The sequence below is a fragment of the Ascaphus truei genome, chromosome 9, assembly GCF_040206685.1.
Source record: "Ascaphus truei isolate aAscTru1 chromosome 9, aAscTru1.hap1, whole genome shotgun sequence".
Taxonomy (NCBI): Eukaryota; Metazoa; Chordata; class Amphibia; order Anura; family Ascaphidae; genus Ascaphus; species Ascaphus truei.
This window is the reverse complement of record NC_134491.1, coordinates 35593447-35620469: the sequence shown is the minus strand read 5'-3', so window position 1 is coordinate 35620469 and position 27023 is coordinate 35593447. Positions and strand designations below refer to the sequence as shown.

At 44.0% G+C, this 27023-nt stretch overlaps 1 protein-coding gene across 4 annotated transcripts in view; it reads right to left on the bottom strand.

The window, feature by feature from the left end:
• The window catches only part of FANCM (FA complementation group M), a 105213-nt gene that overhangs the window by 36335 nt on the left and 41855 nt on the right, over window positions 1-27023 (bottom strand). For 3 of the 4 annotated variants that reach the window (XM_075614373.1, XM_075614374.1, XM_075614371.1), the window contains exons 5-9: window positions 22195-22326; window positions 18955-19087; window positions 15832-15966; window positions 8716-8814; window positions 205-392 (exon numbers count right to left, since the gene is read on the bottom strand). In XM_075614373.1, coding sequence (XP_075470488.1) covers window positions 205-392; window positions 8716-8814; window positions 15832-15966; window positions 18955-19087; window positions 22195-22326 — 687 coding nt within the window. The remainder of the gene's footprint in view (window positions 1-204; window positions 393-8715; window positions 8815-15831; window positions 15967-18954; window positions 19088-22194; window positions 22327-27023) is intronic. The other variant, XM_075614372.1, reaches the window with a different exon arrangement.

The following is a 27023-nucleotide window of genomic DNA, read 5'->3' as shown; positions in this document are numbered from 1 at the left end:
GTGGGGCTTCCCCGGGTGTTTGGAGCTTTATCTTTTGTATGCCGTTTAGCTGTGCAAGCTGTAACTGAGAATAGAACTGAAGCAAAGTAAAAACCCTTTTTGATTACATCTCTAAGACTGTTTACTGACTCAGAGTGTGCAAGTTATTGGCTGAATCCAGAATCTTTGCATTACAGATGCTAATGAGGAAAATTTGCTATGCACCTCGAGCTGCTCTTTCTGTGTGAAACCCTTCACGTTTTTTCCAGTGGATGAATGTCCCATAAAGGTCATGACCCGTACAGTCGGGTGATGCTGGTTGAGCATTTCTGCAATCTCTTGAACACTGTCTCGGAAGGAAGAGAAAATCATAACACGAGTGTCTGTGGGAGTTTGGATGGAAGTGCTCTGACCTGCGAGAGAGGAGGAGAACAGAAAGAATTATGCATAGACATCACACACAACAACAGGCACACAGGCACACAATCAGAGTATCCACATGTAATATTATTCAAGTTTCTAGACAATTTTACAATTGAACAAGATGAATCATATGACGAGGATTAATCTTTTTGTTTGAACTGGCAATTTGTCTAATAAAACCAAAAGACAGTATATCGCTTCTTTTGTGATCTGTGACATCTCTAGATGTGTGAGGATTTTTATCCCTGTTGTAAGCATGGATATAGAAGCAGCTAAAGAGCATTTAGTCAATGGTCTGAGTTCAGAAGGATGGAGATCTCCAGCTGTGGCTCACTTCCATTTTCAGCATTTTATATTCTCACTTTCAACACGGTTTCTTTGGAATTACAATTCTCAGATTACTAGAATCTTAATGTTTGAAATATCAATGGAGAATGCATTTTGTGGGGAGGGGAGAGAAGACGCTGGTCTTAGAAGGGACTTCTCCCTCTCAGGGGGAGGCGCCCCAAGCGTTTAAGGCCATGTAGTAATCTAATGGCATGTTTAGCCCTTTTGCTGCGAGAGGTCAGCAAAATACGGGAACGCATTCAAGTGCAGGCCCCTCTCGTTAATACAGGGGTTATCAACTCCAGTCCTCAAGACCCCCCAACAGGTCAGCTTTTTCAGCATATCCCTGCTTCAGCACAGTTGGCTCAATCAGTGGCTTCATGCGTCAGCACAGGTGGCTTGAAGACTGAGCCACTGATTGAGCCACCTGAGGACAGATTAAGCGTAGGGCTTAATCCGCAAATATTTAAGTTGTCTAAAAATATAATTTAACCCCAATGCCTTCATAGTAACCAGAGGGTTTTTATGATCTTTAGGTAACCTCATGCTAAAACTTTAAGTTGGGGTTCCAGCTTCAACCCCCCCCCCCCCTCCCCATGTAAATGGATTACTCGGTCATCATGATCCAGGAAATATATAACAGGCAATAAGAATTACCGGATCACATTAGAAGGGCGCAGAACCCCAAAGCGTGGAAACGCATTTCATTTCACATATGTACTAAATAGAAAATCCAAGTTCATTGACCCCAAAAAATGTGTTCCTGTTACGTGGGGATATAGATCGAACTGCCGGAGAATCACCGTGCATTAACCTTTACAGGGCACTACCTGATATGTCGTGGGCAGTTGCTCATTTTCTAGGGCAGGGGTGGTCAACTCCAGTCCTCAAGAGCCACTAACAAGTCAGGTTTTAGGATATCCCTGCTTCAGCACAGGTAGCTCAATCAGTGGCTCAGTCATTGACTGAGCCACCTGTGCTGAAGCAGGGATATCCTGAAAACCCAACCTGTTGGTGGCCCATTTTGACTGGAGTTGACCACCCCCTGCTCTAAGTAGTGATCGTGCCAAGTGCTCTGGTGGAGCAGCCAGCTTGCCAAGCGCCATCCACTTCCAGCATCCTGGTTCCTGCTGCTTCATGTGATCGCTCCAGAAGCAATCACAGTAGCATGTTGGTGACAAAGTGAACTTACTCTCTTGCCTCTTACTTAAATGTACCAAGTTTTTCATTACGTTGATTCAGAGGAAAGACGAATACCAGAGATAAATATTCGATAGTACCCAGGATCAAGCACAGTTTTTGTACAATTACAGTCTTGCATGTCCATATGAACAAGTCATAGAAATTGACTTTCTTGTCATTTTAGCCACATGAAATTAGCTGCCTTTTGCTGGCCTAGATAAAAGGCAATAGATCAATAACCATTGTAGAACCAATTGCAATCTCGCCGTCCGTGTTCATCTGTCAAAAGAATTATTAAACTAACTAAAAGATGTTTTCTCCTTTCCAGAACCAACATTGCAAATGTCCAATTCAGCATTGGATCATTTTTTGCATTCTGTAAGTGATTACTGAACACTATTAAACCCTATGTGAAGATCATGTGACAAAGAAGTCTCATTGTACTGTATGCAGATAACACTTATAGCAGATCTTATAATTCCTTACTGTACAACTTACTTTAGATGCAGGTTATGTTAGATTTTGTTTTGGGTTGTAAACCTTCGTGTAATACCAACAAAGGGCACTTCTACAGAAGATCAGGCACAGGGCTATACTTCCTATATATTTGAAATTAATGGGTCCAAAGACCACAATGGCGCCCCTCAATAGTGAGACCACACTTTTTCTTTAAATATAAAAAATGGCCTATTTACAGATACAGTCCCACCTAGGACACAAATGTGCCAATGTCACTATTAAGGAGTTATATTAAGGTGAATATCTGATCAAAATAAAAGGTGTCAAGTACAGCTAAACCCCGTTTTTTGCACACTGCACACACTCACTGCTCATTGCACACACTGCACACTGCACACACACTGCTCATTGCTCACACTGCACACACTGACACACTGCACACTCACTGCTCATTGCTCACACTGCACACACTGACACACACTGCTCATTGCACACACTGACACACACTGCTCATTGCTCACACTGCACACACTGACACACACTGCTCATTGCTCACACTGCACACACTGACACACACTGCACACACACTGCTCATTGCTCACACTGACACACTGCACACACACTGCACACACACTGCACACACACTGCACACACACTGCACACACACACACACACACACACACTCACTCACTCACAGACACTTACACACACTTACACACACTTACACACACACACTCACAGACACTTACACCCACATACACACACTTTCTCTCCCATATATACATACACACACACACACTCTCTCACTCTACACAGACGGGGGGTGGGGTCGGAGCAGAGGAAAGGCCGCGACCAGCACCACCACCCGCTCCCCCCCCTCCTCCCGCGCAGGCAGCGGGAGCGCCAGGGACAGCGGTGGGGAGAAGAAACCCCCCGCTACCACCTCCATGCAGGCAGCGGGAGCACCGGGCACGTGGAGGGATCAGAGGTAAGCGGGGACCGGAGGGACATCCCCGCTCCCATCTCCTTCCCCGCGGGCTGTCCTGCGGTGACAGGGGGAAGCGGGGACGGGAGGGACATCCCCGCTCCCATCTCCTGTCCCGCGGGATGAATCTGCATTAAAGCGGCGGCCATTTTTTTTTCCGCGACCCCGTTAGTAACGCGGTGGTCTCGGGGTGGACCCCGAGACCCGCGTTATAACGGGGTTTAGCTGTATTTTGCAATATTGTAAATATAAAAAATAAACATGTTAAACTGGGTCTTTGTCCTTTACTACATACAAGTACCGTTCCTGGCTACCTGATCCTGTCCTGACCCATGGCAGGCTTTCTTCTAGCCACTCCGTTTTGTGCAACGTCACAGTTTGCAAACACAGAGCTTCCTACTCCCTTTTCTCCTCATCTTTATTGGCCCTCTAACTAGGAGTGGTCAAGTGATTGATAATGCTCCCCTATTCAACTGCCCCAAAGATGAAAACCTTCCTAAAGGTGCAATGCCACATTCGGGCCGTTCTTAGGGCTGCTCTATAGCGTGTGCGTACTCTTGTGCGAAAGCGCGTGCACTTGCTGCACGCTTTTTGTGTTTATACGGTGAGCGACAGGCAAGTGGTCTGTGTGTGTGTGTGTGTGTGTGTATGAGTTAATAATGTATTACATATTATTTTTCAAATAAAAAAAACGTTGCACAATAAAAAAAATTATTTATTCAACTTGACACAGACAGACAGAAACACAGACACAGACAGACACAGACACAGACAGACACAGACAGACACAGACACAGACACAGACAGACACACAGACACAGACAGACAGACACAGACAGACAGACACAGACAGACAGACAGACAGACACAGACAGACACAGACAGACACAGACAGACAGAAACAGACACAGACACAGACACAGACACAAACACAGACAGAAACACAGACAGAAACACAGACAGAAACACAGACAGAAACACACAGACAGACAGAAACACACAGACAGAAACACACAGACACAGACAGAAACACACAGACACAGATAGAAACACACAGACAGAAACACACAGACACAGATAGAAACACACAGACAGAAACACACAGACACACACACAGACACACACACAGACACACACACAGACACACACACTTCAGCAGCGCAAATTCTTTATTTTCCTCATCTTCCCCCCTGTCGGCCGGTTCCACGCTCCCTGCCGTGCGCGGCACCATTAAAGAATGGCTGACTAACCTTAGCCAACTATAACTGCCGTGCGCGCACGGCGTAGCGCACACAGTATAGAACAGCCCTTAGCGACCTCCAAATGGGAAAGCGTTTGTCACTCAAGTCATTTCTTTACCCTTATCCCTTCCTGTTCATTTCAGAGAACCAATAAAGATAAGGGGAACTCTGGCTGCACAGCACTTCCTGATCACACCGCGACGTCACACCGCGACGTCACATAAAAAGAGCAGACAGAAGAAATAAAATACTTAAAGTTGTCCGATTTTGGGAAAAAGGCATCAATTACTCACATGATACCTTTTTAAACATGTGACTGGAATTTGTAAAATCTGGTCCTAGAAGGGATTTCCCCTTTAAAGCATCAATCTGAGCTAATCACAATTTTTTGGCCTTTTATTTTTCTCTCCTGTTTTTAATAGATCTCTTTTTGCATTTTCCAACGCTAGGATTTCTAATCTGATGTTCCAGGGATAGAAGCATTTACACAAATAGGTTCCAGGAGGTGAAAATGAAACGCCCCACAATCTACAGGTTACCATGGTAACCGCCAAAAAAAGCCTGATTCTCTCTAGCTTCGAATGCTAAAAAGAAAGAAACAAAAAACAAAAAAAAAACCAGGACATGCTCAGGGGGCAAGAGCCTAACATTATAGGAGTTAAACTCAAATAGGTTTTTAGGGGCGGGGGGGGGGAGAAGAGATTACTGGATTATACTGTCTCTATACGTTCTTCCTACTTAATTAGATTGTAAGCTCTTCAGGGCAGGGACTCCTTTTCATAATGTTACTTTTATGCCTGAGTGAGACGATCCGTAGAAGCAGCTCTGAATGCAGTGACGTCACATCTTGCAGACGGGCGCGCAGAAGGAAGCTCCGGTCCAGGACGCAGAGCAGTAGAAGCCAGCAGACTGACCTGAAGGAGGCGGTGAGCTGTTTCGGGAGATCCTCCATTCACATATTGTGATATATGCTTTTAACTTTTGTGCAAATTGTAAGTGCGCATTTTTATTGTGTTTTTCAAATATAAAATATCATATTGATCGCACTATGTAGTCTTTTCCCTCTCTCTATATATACTCTGCTGACGGAGAATCGTTAGGGGGGTACCATCCACAGATATCTTCAAGGGTGGCAACCCAATTTGCCAACTGCTCATTATATCACCTTGCTCCTGTGAGTAGATCAACCATAAGAGCCAAGACATAGCCTTTATAACCATATAACACCTGACGTCTGCACTTAAATTGTATATATTGTTCTCTTATCTCCCCACATGCTCCCCCTGGATGTTTTGAGCAATACTTAACCCTTGGAACCCGTGACACAGGTCCCACCAGTGAGGTTTGAGCAAGGGGTTGGATTATTAATCCTATCTGTACCACTTTTCTATTACATTCTACATTAATTTCATTCACGAAGTAGCGCCTGTTTCTTTCACTTTTTTCTAGCACTTTTATGCCTGAAGCACTTATTCCCATTATGTGTTATTTGTATCATGCCACGTGTATTACTGCTGTGAAACGCTATGTACAGCAGGGCCCCGCTTCTCGGCGCTCCACTTTTCGGCGATCCGCTGATACGGCGGCACCGAGAAGGGGGCCGCCATGTTGAATTTTAAATCGCGCATGCGCAGAATGGGCAGGTGCCAGGCACGCATGCGCAGACCGCAGGTTGAGCGCGCAGCGTATAGATCGCACATGCGCTGAACGGCGAAAATGCCGGTTTGCGCATGCGCAGCACTGAAAATCACCGGATCCGCTTTCCGGCGATTTTCACTATACAGCGGGCCTCTGGAAAGGAACCCGCCGTATACCCGGGGCCCTGCTGTACATTAATGGTGCTATATAAAAAATAAGACATACATACAACAAAAAACACCAAATGACTGCATTATGCAAGATTAAATTCGTTTGCTAAAAAGATAACGTTTTAATGAAGGGGCAGTCCCTCCTAGGTGTTGAATGGGTTAAATGCAGCACAATGACACCTTTCTCTCTAAAGAAAAAAAGAAAAGAAAAAAACCCAGCAATAAACAATTTGTTAAAACCACGCTTCCATGATAAGCAAACATTTTGGAGGGTTTTAACAATATTTATCACGTCTTTTGGTAATAAGACGATTACTTTAAGGGTGACTGAATGTGTCTCAGACAATTACACTGATGTGGATTTATTATTATGTAAATAAATGCCTCTTTAACGATTTGATACAAAATCAAATAGATCAGTATAATAGTTAGAACACGTATATTTTTCCATCTCAGCCTCTGCAACCATAAAAAATGGAGAGAAAAAATAATAAAAATAAAATGACGCTATTTATTCTTAATTGAATGACACTTTCTGGTACATTCTTGGCCTGGTTGGCTTACTGTGCTCATGCATCTTTCAGAAATGGTTTAAAGCCATCGAGCAGACAATGGCTCTGTGCCCCTGACAGGAAGGCCCCATTCCAGCCATTCAATGGGTGCAAAATAGCGCATTCTCGACTATGCCGAGAGCACAAAAGAAACGGGTTATGCGAGCCGTGCAGGTACATGGCGCGTGCGTGCGATTTGAACTCTGCGTTATTCTTTTCGGGTCTTCCCCACACACCGGGTATTTCAGTCTCTCCACTAAATGGATTCAAAGATACAAAGGGTTTTGTCTGCGTTGCCAACATGAGTATATTTTTCACAGGAAAATGCCATTGTGAAATCCTTTCAACAGCAAAAAAAGTGTATTTGTGCAGATTAGACTATTGGAGAAAGAATCTTCCGTCTGGCAGAGAAACCATTTATATTAATTCCTCCGCTGATTAACCTCTTCTCCGCCAAAACAGGCCTGCCATGAAGGATGCAGTCCCATGTCGAACTAAAGTGAATTCATTGTAGCAATAGGTTTCATGGACTGAAGCTCCTCTGCTTCAAAGTCGTCATTGTTCGACTGTCACCGTCATCCTAACAGTTCCCAGAATCTCGCGGACTACATTTAGCGCCCAAGCATTTAGCCTCGCTGCTCGCACTCTCTGCAACAGTCTGTCTCGCACAGTCCGAGAGGCCCCTCTCTGGGAATCTATAAACCCCAGCTCATGACCCGTTTACCCAGGCATTTAATTACTGACCCACCACCTGCCCTCCACTTAATAGCTGCAGTACCGTCCCATCCTGCATTGCATCTTTCCGTGGATTTGGTCTCGTTTACAATCTTAAATGTTTTCTTCTTTTTCCGTTTTGTAATTATGAAGTGCTTGGAGTCCCATTGGGAGAAAAGCGCTATATAAAGTTAATGTTATTATTATTGTTGTTGCTGTTTCCAGTCAGTGCATGTACTTACTGAGCCAGTCCTTTAATATGCATTAGAAAGCATATTGAATATCACAGCACAGTGAAGTAATGAACATTGGCTGCTATCACTCTGCTGTTATTTTCCATACACATTTAATCCATTGGGAAATTTTTGGTGCTGGATCGTGGTTCATGATAGAGTTGGATTGAGATTTCAAAAACGTTCTTTACGATTCAGAATCCAAAAAGGCCAAATCAATAAACATTATATTTATTTAATAAAGGCAATCCAAGCAGTACATAAAAAGTTTGTAATATATGCAGCCATTAATTTCCTTTATTGAAAACTAAATTACCTAAGCTGCCGATTGATTCCTTCTCCTGTGATCAATCAGCGAAGACCCTGCTTCCCAGGGTTCACTAAATGGCTGCCTTTCAGTTTCAATCAATCCTTCAGTCAGTGTAACTGAGCAACTACAATGTATTCTTATAGTACCACGGTAATATTATCTATTGTTACAGTTTGCAGTTGAAACTGCTGGGAACATTGGTCACAATCAGGAAATGTTGCAAACATCTTGCACTGCTGGGGAGGTGGGATAAAGCTTGCTACAGAAAATCAGAGGATTCTCAGTATATTACAACTCATTAAAAAAAAAAAAGTATTAATGAACAACAACAAAATATAGTAATTATTATCCAATACTACAGAACTGATTTACAAAAATTGTAGGATGTATGGATTGCTTCTCTAAAGATAACTTTTGTGTGTTTTTTTATTTATTATTTCAAAAAAGGATAGCACAACATTTGTAAAATGACAGAATACAAAAACATTATAATAAACACTTACCTTCATGTGCCGTCCAAGACTTAAAATGTTGAACAACAACTTCTTCTAACTTTTTTAACTTTGGGTGACTATAAATAAATGTTTTTTTAACATCGGATCCTGCGAGTAAAACAAAGACACGGATATTACATTATTATATCTTGATGTTACAATGATTTTGGATACTAGAGGTGGACTCTATACACAGAGCTTTGCAATACATGTATAGAAACACTGATTTTGTGGGGATTTAATAACCGTATACAATGAAGACTTAGAGAGGAGAGCCGTTAGAGGCAAACCACGCTTCCCTGCTGCCACTCATTTTTTTAGATGCATATATAATTAGAATGATATCGGAATAATTCCCTTTAAAACAGTGTGGAAGGGGGTGTAACATCTACATGTAAGTTACCTTAGATCAGGGGATGCCAACTTCAGTGCCCAAAGGCCCCCAACAGGTCAGATTTTAAGGATATCCCTGCTTCAGCACAGGTGGCTCATTCAGTGGCTCAGTCATTATGACTGAGGCACTTATGCTGAAGCAGGGATATCCTGAAAACCTGACCTATTGGGGGCCCTTGAGTATTGGAGTTGGCCTCCCCTGCCCTAGATGAAGAACGGGGATCGAGAGGAGGAATGAAAGTGTATTTGGTACAGCAGCGAGAACACCCCAAATTACTACAGTGCTGAGACCTAAAGCAGTGGTCTGCGGTGATCGCCATTTTTACATTTGATTTATGTTCTTCATATGAGGGATCTGTTCTTCTCCTTTAAAGAGTTTTTATTTTTTAAATCTGATGCTCAGTTCAGGGGATAAAAAAAGTTTTAAATATTAAGTGTCCAGGAGGTTAAAATGAAGCTGTCCCCCAGGGTGCATTGCAGTTTAAAGATTACCATGGTAACCACAGAAGCTAGTCATTAAGAAATGATGTTTATAAACACACAGATAACCCATATATATATATATATATATATATATGTGTTTGTGTGTGTGTCAAATGGAGTGCTACTGAGCGTGGCACTGTATACTACAAAAAACACAAAGGGAGACCAGAGCTACTTCCAATATGACAAAAGTACACACACACCTTGAAAAAAGGGTAATTTAGTTCAACCCTTTGACCAAAGCATTATAAGCCTGCGAGCCACTTCAAGACATGACCATAATATCGTAGGTCCTAACACTAACTGATTAAAATTCTTATTTACATGTATAATAAACTAACTAATTTACCTGTGCAATAAATTTACTTTGTCCAGCTGGTCTCAGCTGTTTTGTAGGTTAGTGGCCCCTCCACTACAGGTCTACAGGTCTGTTCATGCAACTTGTTGTGAAAGATCTAATGCAGACCATTCTACCTGCAATTATACAGGTAAATAAGAATTTTAATCAGTAAGTGTTTGGACCTGCGATATTTGGTCATGCCTTGAAGTGGCTCAGAGGCTTATAATGCTTTGGCCAAAGGGCTAAACTAAATTACCCTTTTTTCCCCCCAAGATAGATATAGATAGATATTAGTTATTTCACTGTGTATTTTTGTCATATTGGATGTATCTCTGGCCTCCCTTTGTGTTTTGTTTTTTGAAATTATGTTTAACACTAAAAAAAGCATTAAAAGAAGAAAAAAACCCATAGAAGAGCAGGACATGCTGAGGGGGCAAGATACAAACATTATAAGAGTTAAACTCAAAGGCTTCTGGGGGGGGGGGGGGTATTGATGTGTTAAAGCAGCAAAACTAATTTCTCCTCTTTTTTTCTTATTTGTACATATAAAGCATGTGACAATGTATCATTCTACATTCTTACCTAAGCGAACTATCCTGTTATAAATATGTCACAATCCCAATTGTGTACCTAACATAATGGCCGCCTTTCCGTTTCAAATAATCATTCATCCAGTGTAACTCAGCAGCTACAATATCTCCTTATGTTACCAAAGTAACATTATTTATTATTACAGTTTGCAGCTCAAACTGCTGGGCACATTGGTAACAAATTATCACAAACAGGAAAGTGTTGCAAAGTTCTTGCACTGCTGGGGAGGTGGGCTAGACCGGCTATAGAAATCAAAGAATGTGTTAAACCTCATTACAAATTACATTAAGAGTTGGATTAAAAATAAGAATGAAAAAAAAAGTCATTATCTAGTACATCACTAGTATCAGTATAGAACTGATTTTTTTTAAACAAAAGATCCCACGTTTTGCTCCTTTAATACGATCTTAGGGGGGTCATTGCTTAAAGAGTGATCAATCCCCATTCACATGGAAAATCCCATTCAAATTTATTTACGTTCCTGTGGGTATCTGAACTACAGGAGTGCAGCTCAAACCACTCGATGCACCAAGAACATGAGTAGGACTAGAGTGCTGCCATCTTTTATACTGTTCCCAGGAGCACGGAAAGGGTTATCAGATGTCAGAGCAACAGTTTGCTCCACCTCATACCAACAAACGAACCAGTAATTTCATGGGACGGAGTGGGTGAGGGGATACATTTTCATGATTAATAACACGGGGAGACTTGGTGGGTTTCAGAAAAACACAAAATAAAGCCCTCTACTGAAATCTAAAATCCCAGCCTTGGGATCGGAAGAGCTTAAGTCCTAAATATCTCAAGAACAGACATGGGCAAACAGCAGCAGATCACACGGCTAGGATTATCATCAAAAGAAGTAATAAAAGGCACAAGCTTCCATTAAAGAATGATTACACATCTATCCAGATAGAACTGCTATGCAGTGAGCAGTGTCCCAGAAACATTAGTGGAGGCGGATATTTACAGCTACTGAGCCATTGTTGCCCCTCAGACCAAATATGTCAAATAAAGAACACCCTATTATTAGGGAAAGTGCTCTTGTTGTGTGTGTGTGTGTATTGCTGGTTTCAGGGCTCAGGCATCATATCAACAAATATGGAACATCAATGTATGGTCTGTGTGTTGAGGCTAATGTAAGTTCGATTTCTCGGACACACTACACATTAGGATTAAATGGTACTGCATACGTCAGTGTCATTAAAAGTGGAATAGTGATGATTAAAAGTTCATATGGATTATCAGACTGTGATAAAGGGATGAGATATAGCAGGGAGTGGTGGGAGGGATGAGATATAGCAGGGAGTGGTGGGAGGGATGAGATATAGCAGGGAGTGGTGGGAGGGATGAGATATAGCAGGGAGTGGTGGGAGGGATGAGATATAGCAGGGAGTGGTGGGAGGGATGAGATATAGCAGGGAGTGGTGGGAGGGATGAGATATAGCAGGGAGTGGTGGGAGGGATGAGATATAGCAGGGAGGGATGAGATATAGCAGGGAGTGGTGGGAGGGATGAGATATAGCAGGGAGTGGTGGGGGGGATGAGATATAGCAGGGAGTGGTGGGGGGGATGAGATATAGCAGGGAGTGGTGGGGGGGATGAGATATAGCAGGGAGTGGTGGGAGGGATGAGATATAGCAGGGAGTGGTGGGGGGATGAGATATAGCAGGGAGTGGTGGGGGGGGATGAGATATAGCAGGGAGTGGTGGGAGGGATGCGATATAGCAGGGAGTGGTGGGGGGATGAGATAGCAGGGAGTGGTGGGAGGGATGAGATATGGCAGGGAGTGGTGGGAGGGATGAGATATAGCAGGCAGTGGTGGGAGGGATGAGATATAGCAGGGAGTGGTGGGGGGATGAGATATAGCAGGGAGTGGTGGGAGGGATGAGATATAGCAGGGAGTGGTGGGAGGGATGAGATATAGCAGGGAGTGGTGGGAGGGATGAGATATAGCATGGAGTGGTGGGAGGGATGAGATATAGCATTGAGATATAGCAGGGAGTGGTGGGAGGGATGAGATATAGCATTGAGATATAGCAGGGAGTGGTGGGGGGGGATGAGATATAGCAGGGAGTGGTGGGGGGGATGAGATATAGCAGGGAGTGGTGGGAGGGATGAGATATAGCAGGGAGTGGTGGGAGGGATGAGATATAGCAGGGGGTGGTGGGAGGGATGAGATATAGCAGGGGGTGGTGGGAGGGATGAGATATAGCAGGGAGTGGTGGGGGGGATGAGATATAGCAGGGAGTGGTGGGGGGGATGAGATATAGCAGGGGGTGGTGGGAGGGATGAGATATAGCAGGGAGTGGTGGGAGGGATGAGATATAGCAGGGAGTGGTGGGGGGGATGAGATATAGCAGGGAGTGGTGGGGGGGATGAGATATAGCAGGGAGTGGTGGGAGGGATGAGATATAGCATTGAGATATAGCAGGGAGTGGTGGGGGGGATGAGATATAGCAGGCAGTGGTGGGGGGGATGAGATATAGCAGGGAGTGGTGGGAGGGATGAGATATAGCAGGGAGTGGTGGGAGGGATGAGTTATAACAGGGAGTGGTGGGAGGGATGAGATATAGCAGGGAGTGGCGGGAGGGATGAGATATAGCAGGGAGTGGTGGGGGGGATGAGATATAGCAGGGAGTGGTGGGGGGGATGAGATATAGCAGGGAGTGGTGGGGGGGATGAGATATAGCAGGGAGTGGTGGGGGGGATGAGATATAGCAGGGAGTGGTGGGAGGGATGAGTTATAACAGGGAGTGGTAGGAGGGATGAGATATAGTAGGGAGTGGCGGGAGGGATGAGATATAGCAGGGAGTGGCGGGAGGGATGAGATATAGCAGGGAGTGGTGGGAGGGATGAGATATAGCAGGGAGTGGTGGGGGGATGAGATATAGCAGGGAGTGGTGGGAGGGATGAGATATAGCAGGGAGTGGTGGGAGGGATGAGATATAGCAGGGAGTGGTGGGGGGATGAGATATAGCAGGGAGTGGTGGGAGGGATGAGATATAACAGGGAGTGGCGGGAGGGATGAGATATAGCAGGGAGTGGTGGGAGGGATGAGATATAGCAGGGAGTGGTGGGGGGGATGAGATATAGCAGGGAGTGGTGGGGGGGATGAGATATAGCAGGGAGTGGCGGGGGGGATGAGATATAGCAGGGAGTGGCGGGGGGGATGAGATATAGCAGGGAGTGGCGGGGGGATGAGATATAGCAGGGAGTGGCGGGAGGGATGAGATATAGCAGGGAGTGGTGGGAGGGATGAGATATAACAGGGAGTGGTGGGAGGGATGAGATATAACAGGGAGTGGTGGTAGGGATGAGATATAGCAGGGAGTGGTGGGAGGGATGAGATATAGCAGGGAGTGGCGGGAGGGATGAGATATAGCAGGGAGTGGCGGGAGGGATGAGATATAGCAGGGAGTGGTGGGAGGGATGAGATATAGCAGGGAGTGGTGGGGGGGATGAGATATAGCAGGGAGTGGTGGGAGGGATGAGATATAACAGGGAGTGGTGGGAGGGATGAGATATAGCATTGAGATATAGCAGGGAGTGGTGGGGGGGATGAGATATAGCAGGGAGTGGCGGGAGGGATGAGATATAGCAGGGAGTGGTGGGAGGGATGAGATATAGCAGGGAGTGGTGGGGGGGATGAGATATAGCAGGGAGTGGTGGGAGGGATGAGATATAACAGGGAGTGGTGGGAGGGATGAGATATAGCATTGAGATATAGCAGGGAGTGGTGGGGGGGATGAGATATAGCAGGCAGTGGTGGGAGGGATGAGATATAGCAGGGAGTGGCGGGAGGGATGAGATATAGCAGGGAGTGGTGGGGGGGATGAGATATAGCAGGCAGTGGTGGGAGGGATGAGATAAAGCAGGGAGTGGCGGGAGGGATGAGATATAGCAGGGAGTGGTGGGAGGGATGAGATAAAGCAGGGAGTGATGGGGGGATGAGATATAGCAGGGAGTGGTGGGAGGGATGAGATATAGCATTGAGATATAGCAGGGAGTGGTGGGAGGGATGAGATATAGCAGGGAGTGGTGGGAGGGATGAGATATAGCAGGGAGTGGTGGGAGGGATGAGATATAGCAGGGAGTGGTGGGAGGGATGAGATATAGCAGGGAGTGGTGGGAGGGATGAGATATAGCAGGGAGTGGTGGGAGGGATGAGATATAGCAGGGAGTGGTGGGAGGGATGAGATATAGCATTGAGGTATAGCAGGGAGTGGTAGGAGGGATGAGATATAGCAGGGAGTGGTAGGAGGGATGAGATATAGCAGGGAGTGGTGGGAGGGATGAGATATAGCAGGGAGTGGTGGGAGGGATGAGATATAGCAGGGAGTGGTGGGAGGGATGAGATATAGCAGGGAGTGGTGGGAGGGATGAGATATAGCAGGGAGTGGTGGGAGGGATGAGATATAGCAGGGAGTGGTGGGAGGGATGAGATATAGCAGGGAGTGGTGGGAGGGATGAGATATAGCAGGGAGTGGTGGGAGGGATGAGATATAGCAGGGAGCGGTGGGAGGGATGAGATATAGCATTGAGATATAGCAGGGAGTGGTGGGAGGGATGAGTTATAACAGGGAGTGGTGGGAGGGATAAGATATAGCAGGGAGTGGTAGGTGGGATGAGATATAGCAGGGTGTGGTGGGAGGGATGAGATATAGCAGGGAGTGGTAGGAGGGATGAGATATAGCAGGGAGTGGTGGGAGGGATGAGATATAGCAGGGAGTGGTGGGGGGGATGAGATATAGCAGGGAGTGGTGGGAGGGATGAGATATAGCAGGGAGTGGTGGGAGGGATGAGATATAGCAGGGAGTGGTGGGGGGATGAGATATAGCAGGGAGTGGTGGGAGGGATGAGATATAGCAGGGAGTGGTGGGGGGATGAGATATAGCAGGGAGTGGTGGGGGGGATGAGATATAGCAGGGAGTGGTGGGAGGGATGAGATATAGCATTGAGATATAGCAGGGAGTGGTAGGAGGGCTGCTCACAATAAAGCTTCTGGTTAGATATTCAGTTTAAAAAAAATATCACTTGTGAGCACATTCACATGTCTTGGACAGCTCTGCAAACCTGCTGTTCCCCATTATCTCTTATCATACAATGCTTCCACTGCAGCCAGGGATTCTGGGAAATTACATGCAAATGAGACAGACCAAAAAAATGAGGCAAGTGGATTGCTGAAGAACAGTACAATAAGTCAAACATAGGGAAACTAGTTTATGACATAAAAATCCAATACAGAGAAAAGGAATAGACGGGATGATGATTAACCTCACAGAGATATACACGGTGCAAAAATCACAAATGCAACTGACCAAGACTTGCTTTGCAAGGAGGAGGAGATCCAGTCGCTCCAGTAACACGAGATCCAGAAAACGTGTTCTCCAGCTCCTGATAGAGTTCCATGAAATCCCCATTGCGCCCGAGCTCATTCCTCGCACGGGTCATACCTAGCAGAGACCAGAGAGACGACCGCGGGTGACAATCTGCAGGAGTGGGACAGCGCTCTGCGGTACTAGATGCAGAGGCAATGATACAGGTGTACATGATTATTTTTAGGCTCACATTAGGGATGTGATCAAACAGAACCAGCCAACCAACAACACGGCTAATGCAGACATATCCAGCGTATGGTCTGTAACCCCTTTCTTTTACAGATCACTGTTGCTGTAAATCACTACTTCTGTAACCCGCCAAATTTGGCAACTGTTTCTATTATTTCTTGCTAATAAAAGTTCTAGTAGAGTAACCTGCAACACTATTTCAGTAGGGAGCAGTAGGATATAAAGTCCAGTATAAGGGAAGAAGCCCAGTTGGGCGAAACGCATTAGTGGCACAGAGGGAGACCCCCTGTCTTTAAAATGATGGACATTCTTTATGTTTAAAGGACTTTCTGCTTATGCTGCACCTGTTTTCCTGTTACCTCTCAGAAGCAACTTCAACCATACCAATGGACATTTCCTCAATCAATTAGCCGAGTATCTTTGCACTTATATGGCCATACAGGCTTCATCTTGATACCATATACTGGACTTTATATCCTACTGCTCCCACATTTTGGGTTCAGTGCATCTAGTTACTTCACAGCCGTGTTATTTACATCTTATACTGGGGGTGTTTGCAACTTGTAGATCTTATTGGGATGCTTAGCCTTGACATTTGTCTGTTTTGTATCTGCCATGCAATACACTTCCTTCAATTGGTAGTTATGTGAGTTTTTTTATATGCCACCAGGTTTATCAGCAGTAGTTTTACTTGTTCTTGAGGTTTAGGGGCACTGTGCAGTACATATGCAGATGACCGGTCGGCCGTGATTACTCTCGGCACTTTGTTCCCAGTGTAGTCTGTTTATTCAGGTTCCCTTTTTCCACAGTACTTTTTTGTCTATAGTCCTCATTGAAATCATTTTTTGTCCTATTTTCTATTCAGTTATTCAGGAGGTCTTTGAGTCTGTTTTCCATGTGTGTGTTATTTTAGTATTATTGTTAGATGTGTTTGATTAAAATTATTGGTTTATTACTTTAACTACATCTTGTGTTGTGTTACTTTGTAATATGTCTGAGTGCTTGTTTTGGGGACATTTTTGTTCTTTTTGTCATATAGATATATTTATATATAGATATATCCACACATATACACACACTAAAATTATAGCATTTGGCGCAGAAGTATGACTGATTGTGCGGAACCTTATGGACAAGGTACTGGTACTTGATGTTGATAGCAGATCATTATAGTGTCCTGAACGTATTTAAAGCTGCAGTTCAGTCTTTTTTTTTTTTTTTTTTACATTTATTTTTTTACTTCAATAGTTTCATGTGTGCAATCTCTAATTAGCTAAAGAACTGTATAGCTGCCAGTCAAATCGTTCTCCATGTATTGATAGGTCAAAATTTGGTGACATATTAAAAGCTGGGATTTGTTTATAATCTGCTTGTCTGTCAGTGGAAGCTCATGAATATTCATGAGCACTCCTGCACTGACATGTGCTAGAGGGAGGGCAGGGCTGACAAAGGGGTGTGCCAGGGCTTGTGACAGGACATGAAGGGGCAGTGCCTTAGCAAATGGCTGTTAAAATAGAATACAAGAAAATTGGTCTTTCAAAGTTGTTTTTTTTAAAACAGAAAATGCTAAAAGTATTTTTTCTTACTACAGAACAGATTTATTAAAAAAAACACACATGCAGGATATTGACTGAACTGCAGCTTTAAGTATGCACTAGAAAGTCTCAATATATCACTGGAACTTGAAACAATGTCATATAAAGAATGTTAGTAAAAACTTTCAATGTAGCAAGTAATAAAAAGTATAGAGTTGTACGGGAATTTATCTTGTAGCTCCCGAGTGACTCTTTCGTAAAGCCCACTGATTAAATACCTTTTTGCTTAGTGTCCCAAAAAGAGAAAGTGAAGCCGGAGGATACAGGATAAATTCCACTGATAGAGACTTTCTAGTGCATACATACATTTGTTCAGGAAACTATATGATCTATCAACATCAACTATCAGTCCCTTGCCCATAAGGTTCCGCACAATCTTGGACCCTGTCTTGTTCTGGCCTCTCTGAATTCATTTCAATGAAATTCAAGAAGAAAAAAAATACCAGCAAAGGCAAAAACCCTCCATGTTCAGTTCTCTGCTGCCTGTAGAAGGGAATCAAGTCATTACCAGTGCCTGAACACTCCCTGTGCCGTTACCCATGCTTAGAATTGGGGACAATTGAGATATGAACCACGCATGCACATTCAAACCATATTTACTGAAACAGGTCTCCGACTAGTTTTCCAAAGGAGCCGTATCAGAAAAGATTTAGGAGCAGAAGAGACACAAGATTAGTTTGATTATTAAGTGCAATTTTTCGATGTATTAGAAATGAGATTTAAACATTTTGTAGGAATTTCTAGAATCTGTACCATGTACATTACCTTATGCTACACATGTGAAGAACTACACCAAAAAAACCCCCCGAAGAAACAGGTTTACCATTACAAGGAAGAGAGAGTCCGAGGGCCACACCAAGGTCAATTGTGTGGGCCAGATTTGGGCTGACGGCCACCAGTTTAAGAGTTCCATAAGCAAGGCACCTTATGGCCATTCAAGTGAAGAGCCCCTAAAGCATCGTTCAGTGCCACAAGCTGTCTTAAGGAATAGCACCACTTAGGGAATATGGCTAGTTCCACTTTTTGGGAATGGGAGGGAGTTAAGGTAAGAAAATGCAACCCCCTGGTACCATGTGTGGGAGGAAGTCGATATGTCTACAATGGTTAAACCCTTCCTATGTAAATCCCTTTCAAGGGATGAGAAGTTAGTGGGGCTCCCGTTCTCTGCCATTCCCTGTGCTAGCAGTGGGAGGTAACAGATGTGGATAGGACAAACTCTATATTGCAGCGGTTTCCTTCTGAGTTGAGAATAAAGCACCAGTAAAACATGGACACATACCTTTTGAGCCATCCATTATCGCACGTAGAAAGCAATACAACGACCGTGTTCCCATCTGTAACAGCAGCTCATAGCCATGGAACAGACTTATACAGAGAGCAAAATCTCCCTCCACCACCCCCTGCTGTACTCCCTGAAAGCAAGAGGAAAACAGGAGGATCACTTTCACTGGGCCATATGCTAGGTTTACTGCTCAATTAAAGAGTTTACCCACACAAACAACACTTTCAAATCAACTCAATGGATAATGCCGTTTTGCTCATTAACCAGATATGATCAGACTTGGGAGAAACTGGGAGTAAGGGGAAATGCCGCTTTTGAAGCAAACATTTGCTTTCTTTAGAAATTAAATGGAGCGCTACTATATGTGCAACCTCTGACCCACCCTTTCCCTGGACCAACAGAAGAGGAGGGAGAAGAGAGGGGTCTAAACTCCTGTATAGCACATCGTAATAATCTGCTGAAGGACAGTTAAACCCTCTCCGAGTTTCAGATGACCAGGTTACTAACGTAACTATTTCTAGGTGTTTGTCACTTAGATTTGACACCTTGCTGCAATGCATTGAGGGGTTAAAAAAAAAAAAAGAACCTGCATATTTGCGGTGGAAGAAATGATTACAACAGAGTAACAGAAAAAGATGCTACATTTTCCCTGACATTACACCGAATTATGGAGATTGATACTGGTCTGAAATTACTATTCTACAGGACAGCATCTTGAAGTTGGTATCAGCAGTGCAAGATCTTTGCAACACTTTCCTGTTTGTGATCATTTGTTGCCAATATTCCCAGCAGTTTGAGCTGCACACTGTAACAATAGATGTTACCTTGCTGATACAAGAATACATTGTAGCTGCTGAGTTACACTGACTGAAGGATTGATTGAAACTGAAAGGAGAACCAAATCAGCATCTTAAGTCATTCGTTTTCAATAAAAGGCTGCATGTATAAAAACTGCCTCTTTAAATCGTCAACTAGTAAACCGAGAACTTTATGGAAACATTTGACCAATGCGGCAGACTCGTGAGAGGTTCGAGATGTTGGGTCTATTTTACACTCATGTTTGTTTTTCTTTGATGTACTGCTTTCACTGGTCAATATCTACTGGTACCAATCGCTGCTTCTGTCATGATTAACCTCGGATCACAGGGCTACTCTGCCACCAGGCTCTGCGAAACATCTTGAAGCGAACAATGCTGCCGTTTTATTGACGCGCTCCTTTCCTGGATCAATTTTCTGAGATCGATCGCATGCTCCACTCTGAAAACCTGCACTCGTAATCAAAGCTGGGAAGATATTATGATCACATTGCTGGGGCCTCTTGAAACCTGCCCACGACTCTAATACTCCCTGGCAACAGTAACATTGTAATCTCTGGAGACGGGCGGAACATTGCTTGTTAGAAATGGCTCGCTTACTAAGGTCTGATCTCTTACAGGATTTCAGAGAAACTGGTTTTCTTATCCCCTGTTTTTTTTTTTTTTGCTTTTGCAAGGAAATTGTGATTTAACATCTATCTATACCATTAACCTCTTCGCTGCCAGAGTTGGCAGCAAGACATCGGACAGTAATGTGTTGCTAGTGACGGGTTATACAATTATGTCTTTTTTTGTGTTTTTGGCTAAAACAGTGATTGTATAGAGGGGGAAAAGGAAAGATCCCTAAGCGATGCACTCTACTCTACTAAATCAAAATAATACATTGTTTATTAGTTAAATGCGGTAAACACAGAAAATACTTAAAACCTAAGGGGATGTGCTGTAGGAAATCCTCTATATAGATTCCTTAATATGTCAACTGGCATAGGTAATTTAAACCTTATAGTAGCCAATCATGCTTGATGTATTTAGCAATGAATGTAAGAATGTGATATATAGCATCTTCACACAAATACAATGTATACAGTTGCTGAGATAGGTCCCTATAGGGTTATGATATGAGTGTATATAAATCCTGTTTGAGTGAGAATACGTAATATTGTCCGGTAACACTAGTTTGATTATTAGTGTGTAGCAAAGTCATTAAAATATGCCTGTGATCATCACCTGGCACTTTTGCCCACATATATAAGCTCAGTGAAATCACTGTATACCAGTAGCCCCAGTAGTATATAATGATCTACCTGGGGATACATGTAACCGGATCTACTCACAGCAGCCTGGTGTGATTGCACACTGACATACACTTGTAGTGGTATGAAATTAGCTCCGCATTCACTCGTGGTAAGTATTCATAAACACAGGACAAACATACCCTAATACCGCTATCTCTAGCTAGTGGGATCCACATCTGTGGCCCACATCTTGGTTTTACTGTATACTTCTATCATGAGACCTTAATACATTAAAGTGAATAAGGTAATAAGTGAACACTATAACCAATAAAACATGTTGAGTCACCTAATAAAGTGTATGCCAATGAAAGGCAGTAACTGATAAAAGTGGTATTGAACTTTATCTATGCTCAGTTCAAAACCACTTTGATCGGTAACTGCCTTTCATTGGCATACACTTTATTCGGTGACTCATCATGTTTTATTGGTTATAGTGTTCACTTATTACCTTATTCACTTTATTGTATTAAGGTCTCACCGAACTTGCTTATTTTTGTAAGGGCTCTCACCCCATCATGATTACTGCTGCCATGTTCCTGACGTCACGATGTGGGCGTCGACCTCCAGGAGCACGGCAGCAGTAATCATGGAGGGGCGAGTACCTATCAGTGTATATATAGTGGTGATTTATGTGTTTCCTGTAGCCCTCTCCTTGATAAATGCAATTTTTTGCCAAAATGTTGGACCCTTTGGTGGCACATTAAATTGAATTTTCATAAGACCGTGTGCCTGCTTCCATTCTCTACGCTCACCCCACAAGCTCAGGATACTACCCGGGATCGGTCAAACAATATTGTTAGCAATAGTCAAATGACTAGGCATATAAGATGATTTAATTAGGGGTTCGCGGAACAAATCTCTTTCTAGCAGGCGGAGCACAATGTAAAGAAGGTTTGGAACCAACCACTGAACTAAAAGGATTATCTTAGTTGTGAGAATACTGCCACAGAAGCTGATAAATCCAGCGTCACCATCTCAGACTGTCTCACAATTCTATGTATATCGCTGAGCACAGAGCCAGCACTGGATAAGAAAACAAATTATATTCTGCCTTGCTCAAACTTCAGAAGGTGTCGAGTGTATTACTGAATGTTGGAACAAAGAAAGAATGAAAAAAATGAAACTACCACGATGTTGGACGGTGGATTTTTCCGAAACTGGTCTCGAGACAGAACAATCTGATACTTGGTTAGGTTGGGGATATCTCTCCTTGACAACACATTGTTTCGAATCAAACGCCCAGCAAATGTCTCCAGGACCTGCAGATGAAATAAGAAACATGGGGGACAGGATGTTGTGGTTAAACACACATGATGTTTAAATGCTTCGTTATTGGACAGGTCTGCCGAACACTGCACAATTCTGTATCGAAAGGTTGTAAGAATGTTGAGAAATTTCACATTAACGAGGTCTAACGTAAACAGCACTCAAATCTCAGCAGCCATTTTGGCAGACTATTCTTGTCAGCCATTTTGTCTTGTTCGCTATAAGTTTTGTATGTCATTCAGTCTGTGTCTGTCTTCCATGTGTTATGTGCCGATTTCTGTGAAACTTGTCTGTGTGAATGGGAGAAGCAGAGTGGTTGTTGGGCTCTCAGTAGATTCTTTGTATCCTTTACCAACTGGAAATGATGAGGTGATGGGTAGGAGTATGTGGGAGTGTGGGGAGGTAGAGAAAAGTCCAGGCAATAATGAGAAACCTTGGTAGAATTAGCTAGAGTTTGAGATAAGCACAGTTTCTCACATTGTAACTCTGAAACAAATTATCAATAATAATGTGGAGGAAAGGTTACTGAAGCTGATGTCATCCTTTTTGCTGATTTACATATATTCATTTTGTTTCTTTATTATACAATTACGTTATTTTTATGACGCTCAAGCGACCTCATAAAGGGGCGTATTTTTTAGTTTAGGGTATAAATATATGTCATACCATATTAACTGTTAGAGAGCGTTTCTATAGAAGCTTTCTCCTGTGTACACTGAATAAACTCATTTGATAACTACATTTTTTGTTGTAACATTTTTACAGCTTTAACAGTTGTAACTGCAATCCTATGTCTGAGAGAGGATGGGCCATATTTAAAACAAAGTGCTACTCCATAATAATCCTTCCATAACGGAAGACACCATATGGGGTCATTAACGTAAATGGGCCGTATTTACCGGGCCGTTGTTACTCCATAATTATTGGGCAGAAGATATCCTACAGACTACTCCCTTGCAAGAGACACAGTTACTAAGCCGTGATGGAAGGTGGAGGAGCTCGGATTTATAAATACAGCCAATTATGGTATTTAATGAACATGTAATATTTCATCCCCCCCAAGAAGAATCGCTGCTTTCTTATTTCCACCTCTGGAGTCCCAATACCCTTGAGAAACAAAATCCACCAGCAGCAAGCCAATAAATAAGGGGAATAGTACATTGTGCAATATTCCCTTTATTCATTGGCTGTTGTACTAGACGCCCATTTGGCTTTTCACTTCATGGAAGTGGAAGGACTTGGGGGGTGTAATAAAGCAGGGGGGAGTGAGGGGGGGAGGAGAGGAGGGAAGGAGGGAGGGAGGGGAAAGGGTGAGAGGTCTCTGGAGCAAAAAAATAAGACGGATCAGCTAAGGAGAAGCCTCCCCCATTCCAATCCTGTACAAAAGGTTGTTAGTTAGGAAGGATTCCTGCTTACAAAATGTGCGCAATGTTTTGCCCGTCACCAGTAGCAAAAGCGTAAAGTTTTCTGGCCATTTAAATAAGCAGAGAAAATAACCAACATTTCCATTTCCCATTACGGTAAAAGCCTGTATTATGGAAATGCCTTTTTCAGACTGATATTTGCGCCCTGTTTTGTGCTCTTCATAACACATAATTTGAAGCTCCGCCATTAGAGAAAATAGGGCTATTACCAGCCTAAGAATACGAATGTGTTGTTCTGCGACACTGCATTAGACCCGTGTTTGACTAAATCATAAGAAGCCGACAATGCCCCAGGAACCGAACACCCCCTAAGGCTGCTTTTACTGCAAATGTCCTAGTATTACTTGCCTCAAGTTTGAGTATGTCTCAAAGTTCAAAATATACCCATAAAGGGAACCAGCGGGAGTAACGTACCATAATACCAAGAGGCAGATTCATTACGCTCTGCTCCAGGGTTAACACGCCTGACCCGGTGTTAACTCCCATTAAAGTCAATGGATGTTAACCCTGATTGGGTGCGTTAACCTGTAACAGAGCTTGATGAATCTGGGGGCAAATGCATAGCGGGAATACCGGTACCAAACCCAGTACAATTTTGGTGCCACTCCAGGTTAAAAAAAAAAAAAAAAAAAATGAAGATGTACTGTAAGAAGGAAGCAGGGGCACACAGACCATCCTGATTAAGGACAGATAAATAGTATTACTAGTTCATGCACACACCAACACATTTTCAGTGTTGATAAAGTGATATTTGGTGCAAACTGTCATAGTTCTCTCCCCAAGACCGTTTCACCTCGATCAGCGTGAAAGAGTTCTTTTATCATTCTGATCAGTATATTGTGGCCGGTGTGTGCACAATGATAGATCTTCACATAATGTATTATAAGGACTATCTGCACTGTAATGGAACTATATAAATGATGCGGATCCGTGGTAAGCTACGTGCTGCACTTCAGAAGTCGTATGTTTGGCCCTCGAGTCCTCCAAATGGCAGCACAACACACACACAATCCTGTCCCGCTCCTCTGCTTACACTGCAGCCAAGGATTCTGGGTGTCTCACTGTGCTCATTGGCATGTTATTACCCAGAATCCATGGCTGCACTGTATGCCAAGAGATAATAGGGAAAGTCGGGTTTGCAGATCTGTCTGAAACATACAAAAGCACCACAAGTGGGATTTTTATTTACTGTACGGTGTACGGCATTTTTTTTAATACAGAGCAAATAACTTTGCCCCACTGTTCAATAAATGCAAAACGTCTCTAAAATCAGGCCCAGTGCCACATCACACACCGGCTCTGTGACCCTTTCACTTGGGGTCCCTCCGGTAGTGAACGGCTTAAGTATAAGGACAATGCCAGACAAATGGCACTTGTGATACAGAGATGCATTGTGGGTGCACTACCATCGGTTCACATCTGTACAAACAGCTGGGTGCTTTCACTGCACTCTTACCACAATATAACATCCCACCAAAGGCTGGTTCCTAACACAACCCCTGAAATTATTAGCAAATGCAAGTAGATATCTTTGGAGTGTTCCAGCATGAAATGTAATTAAACGTACTATTACAGATTGCACTGTTCATAGGTGTAGGATGTGTTATATAAGCAGATATTAACTGCACCAAGCTTCTCATCCAACTAATTCCACATATGTAGGACATATAAGCCATGTATATATGAAGACACAGTGCGGCATGTTATATAAACCTGATCGGCAGCATCTGCCGGAGCTCATATTTTGCGCATCCCCGAGCGTGAGATAAAACAGGCAGGTAACAGAAGAGAGGCGCCGTCTGATCCAATCCTCCCACACCGAACGAGGCGAGAGTTACGACAGCCGGCAGGTTACTGCCACCTGCGGACGGGTAACTCAATCTATAAGGATCAGTCAACATAACCTACTTAGAGAAAATGAGCGTTAACTCCATTGCATAGCATCACATTTGGTAGCGAAAGGGTTAAACAGAAGTGGGCCCTTGAAAGAAATAGCATGCTGAAGGTACAGAAGAGTGTTGACTATTACAGGTTAGCAACAGAGTAATTAAGTCATACCTAAGGCTGCGCCCATAGTGCAGGATACGGCGCTCGCTACGTAGCTTGCACCGAAACAAGCACTAGGACGCCGATGCATATGTGCATAGTGCGCGCGTACATGCGCTACAGAGAGAGCGATGCTTTGCGCTACTAACAAGTTTGTATTTCCAGCTCGACGCCAGGTCACGTGAGTGGTTCGCCCACGCCTCCCTGGCGCAACTGCCTGCAGGACAGGAAATATCTCCTGCTGCAGGCGAGTTGAACCTAGCGCGTTCTACTACGGATGCAGCCTAAGGCCTTGGCCATGTTACCTGCTGGCGTGCTGAGGCTCAGGGAAAGCGGGTGCTTTCCCTGGCCTTAGTCAGCGCGCCATCAGGGGGCGTGTTGGGGGCGGGCCAGTGACGTTACAGAGCTGGTTCGCCCTCATTGGGCGAACCGCTCACGTGACCGGCCCTGCGCGCGGGGAAATTTAAAATTCTGGTAAGACCTACGGTTCCGCGCGCTTGCGGAAGCTTAGGCGAGCCCCTACTAAAGCCGCTCTAATTGCGACTGTAGGGTCTCAGTGCTGAGCGGGAGCGCGCCTCAGCGTGTCTCCGCCAGCAAGCAGCAACCATGGACGAGGCCTTAGAAGTGCTCCTGCTATCCCCTGTCTGGCTCAGTCGTCATATAGTTATATAACCTATATCACTGACCTGTTCACAAAGAGCTGCTAACCTCGGGGTGGGCAACTCCAGTCCTCAAGGGCCACCAACCGGTCGTGTTTTAAGGATATCCCTGCTTCAGCACAGATGACTTAATCAGTGGCTCAGTCATAGATTGAGCCACTGATTGAGCTGCCTGTGCTGAAGCTGGGACTGATTAAGCTGAGCCACTGGTGCTGATGCAGGGATATCCTGAAAACCTGACCTGTTGGTGGCCCTTGAGGACTGGAGTTGCCCACCCAGGTGCTAGCAGCTCTCCTTTAGCGGGAACGGCATTAAAACCTATACTGTGCATAATGATGCGCAGGCAACCCTGTAAAGGTGGCACACCGGGGCTTAGGAAATACTTTTCAAACTTTTTATCCCCTGCTCTTTAGAATTTATAGAATTGTCCGAGTGCTCATTTGCATGTCATTTCCCAGAATCCCTGGCTGCAGTGGAAGCGCTGTATGCCAAGAGGTAATGGGGAAAAGCCGGGTTGTGGACGTGTGGTGTGCTCACATGTGGCCTTTTTACTTGCTGTAC